Source organism: Stegastes partitus, unplaced genomic scaffold (genome assembly GCF_000690725.1).
Source record: "Stegastes partitus isolate 25-593 unplaced genomic scaffold, Stegastes_partitus-1.0.2 Scaffold1506, whole genome shotgun sequence".
In the NCBI taxonomy this organism is placed as follows: Eukaryota; Metazoa; Chordata; class Actinopteri; family Pomacentridae; genus Stegastes; species Stegastes partitus.
Window position 1 is genome coordinate 75,069 of NW_007579237.1, and position 5,885 is coordinate 80,953.

The 5,885-nt window shown below is 44.4% G+C and overlaps 1 protein-coding gene across 1 annotated transcript; it reads right to left on the minus strand.

Annotated features, from left to right (window-relative positions):
• Positions 1–3,746: 3,746 nt before the first annotated feature.
• Positions 3,747–5,225, minus strand: LOC103370968 (alpha-2A adrenergic receptor). The gene has a single exon (XM_008300168.1). It carries the CDS (start codon positions 5,223–5,225, stop codon positions 3,747–3,749), a length of 1,479 nt encoding a protein of 492 aa, XP_008298390.1.
• Between the last annotated feature and the right edge of the window lie 660 nt (positions 5,226–5,885).

Sequence of the window (5,885 nt, forward strand, 5' to 3'; positions counted from 1 at the left end):
TGATGGTTTTGCGTATCACGATGTCATCATGGTTGTTTTGTGTCTGTTTTAGGTACTTTTGCATGTTTTCGTGGCCATTTTCAGTGTTTTTTGGTCGTCTTTCATATCATTGTGGTGGTTTTGAGTCGGTTTGTGTCTGTTTTGTGTCGCTTTTAGATGGTTTTGCACGTCTTTGTAGCCATTTTTAGTGTCTTTGTGGTGGTTTTGTGTGTTTTTTGGTGGATTTGTGTTTACTTTTGGTGGTTTTATTTGTCTTTGTAGCCTTTTTTAGTGTCTGTGTGGTGGTTTTTGGTGTCGCTTTGGTGGTTTTGCATGTCTCTGTAGCTATTTGTACTGTTTTTGTGATGGTTTTGCATTTCACGGTGTCGTCATGGTTGTTTTTGTGTCTGTTTTAGGCCATTGTTTGTATGTTTGTTTTTGTGTCTGTTTTAGGCCATTGTTTGTATGTTTTTGTGACCATTTTCAGTGTTGTTTTGGTTGCCTCTCATATCATCGTGGTGGTTTCGATGTCTTTGTGGTGGTTTTGAGTTGGTTTGTGGTGATTTGGCATATTATGGTGTTCTGTGTCTCTTTGTGTCTCCTTTAGGTGGTTTTGCACGTCTTTGTAGCCATTTTTAGGGTCTTTGTGGTGGTTTTGTCTATGATTTCAGTGATTTTATGTCCTTGTAGTTGTTTCATGTCTCCTGGTGGTAGCTTTGTGGCTAATTATATCCAATTAGATTCTCTTTGTGGTGGTTTTGTGTATTATTGTGCAGTTTAAGTGTCTGTATGGTAGTTTTATTGTTTTTTGGTAGCTTTTGCATGTGTGTTTCTGTGGTGATTTTATGTCTCTCAGTGGTGTTTATGAATGTCTGCAGCCATTTTCTTTGTCTTTGTGGTGGTTTTATATGTCGTTGTGGCAGTTTGTGTGTCTTTGTTGTAGTTTTAAGTGTCACTTTGATGGTTTTGCACGTCTCTGCAGCCATTTGTACTGCTGCTGTGATGGTTTTGTGTCTGTTTGTGGTGGTTTTGTCTCTCTTTTTGAGCCATTTTGAGTCCCTTTGTGCTGGTTTTGTGTATCAGGGTGTCGTTATGGTTGTTTCGTTGTCAGTTTGTGGTGGTTTTGTGTGTTTTGTAGATGGTTTTGTGTGTTTTTGTGACTAGTTTTAGTGTTTTTTGGTAGTTTTGCCATATCATTGTGGTCATTTGAATGTATTTTGGTGTTTTGTGTTTCTTTTTCAGGTCGTTTTGTACGTCTTTGTAGTTGTTTCGTGTTTCTTCATGGTGAGTTTGTCTCTCCTAGTGGTAGTGTTGTGTCTATTTAAATCTAATTTGATTCTCTTTGTGGTGGTTTTGACTTCTGTTGGTCTTTGTAGTGACATTCTACTGACCCTTCAGGTCCTGATGCCCTAAAGCTCATTCTATGAATGATCAGAAAATACTGCCAATAAATCAATGTGTTGTACTTGACAGATAATTACAGCTGTTATTGTTGTTTGTAGTTTTTCACTACTCTCATTGCATTCTCTGCTGTGATTTGAAGGTCTCTAAAAGTCTTGGCATTAATCAGCGAACACTGCAGAACCCTGTGTAAGCACACCTTCAGCTGAAGCACATGCACAACAGAAAACATTAAAGTGGAGGGCAGATTAAAGGCAGTGCGTGAAAGTGAACAGCTCAGCTTGTGACGCCTCCAAGTATCACATCCACATGTACAGTTTCCATCTTTCATGCAACCTCTGCGGATTTTCAGTGTTTCTGCTCTTCCCGGTAAAGCCTCTGGCTACCACCCTAATGAGCTATTCCCAGGGAGAGGTGTAGCATTCAGACGGGGGAATAGATGGAGGACAGAAAACCTCTAACGTATATCTAATGCACAAATCTCAGCTTTACAGAAGGATGAAATAAATAGAGGAAACAGGCACAGAGACGAGGATGCTCCCATTTTCCCTGATCTTGTGTTCCTTCGGTGCCCATTTTATCTCCGATAAAGGACACTTAGTGATATTTGTTCTCTTCCAGTAAAACCCTGAGGCGACTCTCCTCTACTCCCATGCATTCACACCAACACACACACAAACACACAGTCTGTACTTTAAATTACTTAACACAGACCCTGTAGCCTCCTGACTTCTGTTTCAAAATACAATCAAATCATTCCTCTATATAATTACACTGTATTCTTAAATAACATTAAAGATAATTGATGCAGCCACTTGACTGCGACTCTCTGAAATCTCCCTCTTTGTCAGTGCAGCTCTGACTCAGCAAACGGCAGAAAATGGGCACAATTTCCTCCCTAATATCCCAGAGTTTATGTCAATGTCACAGAAAGCCAATCCAGGGCAAATGTAGAGCGCACAGAAAAAGGAAATTATTTCCGATAAAGGTCCGTCCGTCCGCAGTTTTAAAATTCAATAACAGTTTACACTCGAGAAGAACATACCCTTTGTGTCCCTGCTCAGTATCCTTGTGAAGATGGTGTAAATGACTCACTTGACGTCAATCCAGAAAAAACTATTTAGAGGTGTACTGGGGAAGCATCTGGACACAACGCCTGAAGAAAGTAATAGAAGAAGTAAGGGAACCAGCCGATCACAAAAACTCCCACCATGCGGGCCAGGATGAAGGTGAAACTCTTCTCCTGAGATGCCACCGGACTTGCGATGGGATGTTGGGTTCCCTTGAAAATGGGAACAACTTCGTCCTTAAAGTCCCAGAGTTCATTTCAACACCACAGAGTCAATCCCAATCAAATGGAAAGAGTAACGAAAGAGGGAAATAATTTCCAATAAAGGTCCATCTGTCCGCCTGAAGTGTTAAAATTTGATAACAGTTTCCACTCTGGAAGAACATACCCTTTGTGTCCCTGCTTAGCACCCTTATGAAGATGGTGCAAATGACCATGTTGATTCATGAGTTGCAGTCGCCGATCCTGAAGAAGAACTTAAAAAGGTGGTGATGGATGCTGCCACCTGTAGGAAGTAAGAGAAGAAGGGAACCAGCAAATCAAAAACACTCTAAAGTGAAGCTCTTCTCCTCAGTCGCCGTTGGCCCTGTGACAGGATGTTGGTGTCTCTTGATTCTTGGGGATCTCATCAGGTGCCAGTTTGGTGGTGGACAACGTGGCCGTGGTGTTTCTGTACCTGCAGATCAGTTTATCCTTCATGTCACAGAAAGTCAATCCAGGTCAAACAGAGAGAGAACAGAAAAATGGAAATCATTTCCAATAAAGGTATGTCTGTCCACTGGCGGTTTTAACGTTAAATAACAGTTTCCGCTCAAGAAGAATGTTCCATTTGTATCCCTGTTTAGTATCCTTTTGAAGATGGTGTAAATAACCAGGTTGAGGCTCATCCAGAAAAATGATTTAAAAAGGAGTTTGTGGAAGTGTTGGGGCACACCGCTTGAAAGGAGTAAAAGAAGAAGAAAGTGAACCAGCGGATCACCAACATCCCACCGTGATGGCCAGAACAAAGATGAACCTCGTCTCTGAGTCACCATTGGCCTTGAGATGGGATGTTGGTATACCTTGAGTCTGTTCAGGTACCAGTTTGGTGATAGACAATGAGGCCATGGTGTTTTTGTACCTGCAGGCCAGATTCAGTGCCTGCCAGCTTACTGTAGACAATGGACACAATTTTCTTCTTAATGTCCAAGAGTTGGTGTTAATACCACGGAAAGTCAATCCTGATCAAATGTAGAGAGTATAGAAAAAGGGTCTTTTCTGTCTGACGAGGGTTCAAAACTTAGTAACAGCTTTTGCCCTAGAAGAATGTACCTTTTGTGTCCCTGCTCAGTATCTTCTTGAAGGCCCTCCTGAAGTCCTTGTTGAAGATAGTGTATATGACCGGATTGAGGCATGAGTTGCAGTAGCCGATCCAGAAGAAGAACTTAAACAAAGGGTTGGGGATGCTGCAAGTGTCTGGGCACACCGCCTGAAGGGAGTAAGATAAGAAGAAGGGGAACCAGCAGATCACAAACACTCCCATCACAACAGCCAGGACAAAGGTGAACCTCTTCTCCCGGTTTGCCATGGCCTTGCGGCGGGATGTGGGCGTCCCCTGCATCTTGGGCGTGTCCTCGGCTACCAGTTTGGTGCCGGTTGATGTCGCCATGGTGTTTTTGTACCTGCAGGCCAGTTTCAGTGCCTGAACTTTGAAGCTTTTGTTTTTGGATGTTTCAAACGTTTGTTCCTTCGGCTTCTTTGATTTTTCTCCTGTTGGAATGCCTTCCTCATCGATTTCTAATTCGGCATCAGAGCCGAAGCTGGAGGTGTTGTCGGGGAGTGCTTCCCTGCCTTGATCTTCATGCTTTGGGGGAATTCTTTGGACTGTATCAGGATGGCGCTCAGCTGTGTCTTCAATTGGGTGTTGAAGTGATGGCGGGTTGGAATCCGATCCGGACATTGTAGCGTCTGTTTTCTCCCGTTGGCTGGTGCTTCGCTGATCCCCGTTCTGTTGTGACTGCTCCGATAACTTTGGAGAAGGTTCACCGGCGTTTCCTCCTGCTGCTGCAGCTTTATGCTTCTGTCCAGGTGGACAGCGGGTGTGCTGCTTGGCGATCTGATAAATCCTAATGTACACCAGAATCATGATCACACAGGGGGCGAAGAATGAGCCGATGGTGGAGTAGAGGATGTACCAGCGCTCGTTGTTTAGCTCGCAAACCTCTTCGCCTCCTTCGCTCTTGTCCAGTGTGAGAAGAGGTGGGAAGGAGATGACAGCAGAGATCAGCCACACAACGATAATGGCCGCCTTGATGCGTAGCGGGGTACGTTTGGCGCCGTAGGACACAGGCCGTGAGATTGACAGGTAGCGGTCCAGTGCTATCGCGCACAGGTGGACTATGGAGGAGGTGCAGAAGAGGACGTCCAGCGCCAGGTATATCTCACACCAGATGGAGCTGAACGCCCAGTAGCCCTGCAGCTCGTTTGCCAGCGAGAAGGGAATGATGAGCGTGGCGACCAAAATGTCGGCAGCTGCCAGTGACACTAGGAAGAGGTTCTGAGCCCCCTTCAGGGAGCGAGACGTCAGGACGGCGATGATGACCAGGATGTTCCCGACGATGGTCAGGAGCATCATGGACGTGATGGCGATGGCGAAGGCAGCGGTAGCTTGAGGCGTGTAGGGCGAGGACCTGACGGTGCTCCGGTTGCAGAGTCGGGCGCCGGAGACGAGGCTGATGTTCCTGTTGGGGAGTCCGCCGAGCTCCGACAGGCAGGGAGCATCTGGAGCAGCTGCCATGGTGACGAGGGAAACTTTAAAAGGTGTTTCTACGGTAGGACATCAAGAAACTGGACGTCCTCAGGACTGAGGGGCTGATGGATTCAGTCAAGGCGACGCCATGTGATCTTTACATGAAGATCTACAAGAGACAAAAACATTTTAATACATGTGAAATAATGTATGAAATTAGATTGAACAAATAAGGCTGTGATCATTAAGAGTTTCCATTGTTGATTAATTTGTTGATTTTTTTCTCATGTAAACAACTTTTAACAACAATTAGTTGCTTGGTTTGTAAGATGGCCAAGATCTTCAGTTTCTTGTCATGAAGAAGGAAGGAAACCCAAAAACACTCACATTTAGGAAGCTGCAATCACAGACTATGCGCTGTTCTTCAGGGATGTACTGAGCCCAGCCCTGAACTAAACCTTAAACCAGCCCTGAACTAAACCTTAAACCAACCCTGAACTAACCCTTAAACCAACCCTGAACTAAACCTTAAACCAACCCTGAACTAACCCTTAAACCAACCCTGAACTAAACCTTAAACCAGCCCTGAACTAAACCTTAAACCAACCCTGAACTAAACCTTAAACCAGCCCTGAACTCGAAGGTTAATGTTGGAATTTTTATCTGATCGGTAGCGGCATAAATCTTTGTCCAATTCTTTGACTGTGT

Excerpts from the sequence above, each read along its gene's own strand:
- LOC103370968 (XM_008300168.1), bottom strand. The coding sequence starts at position 5,225 with ATGGCAGCTGCTCCAGATGCTCCCTGCCTGTCGGAGCTCGGCGGACTC.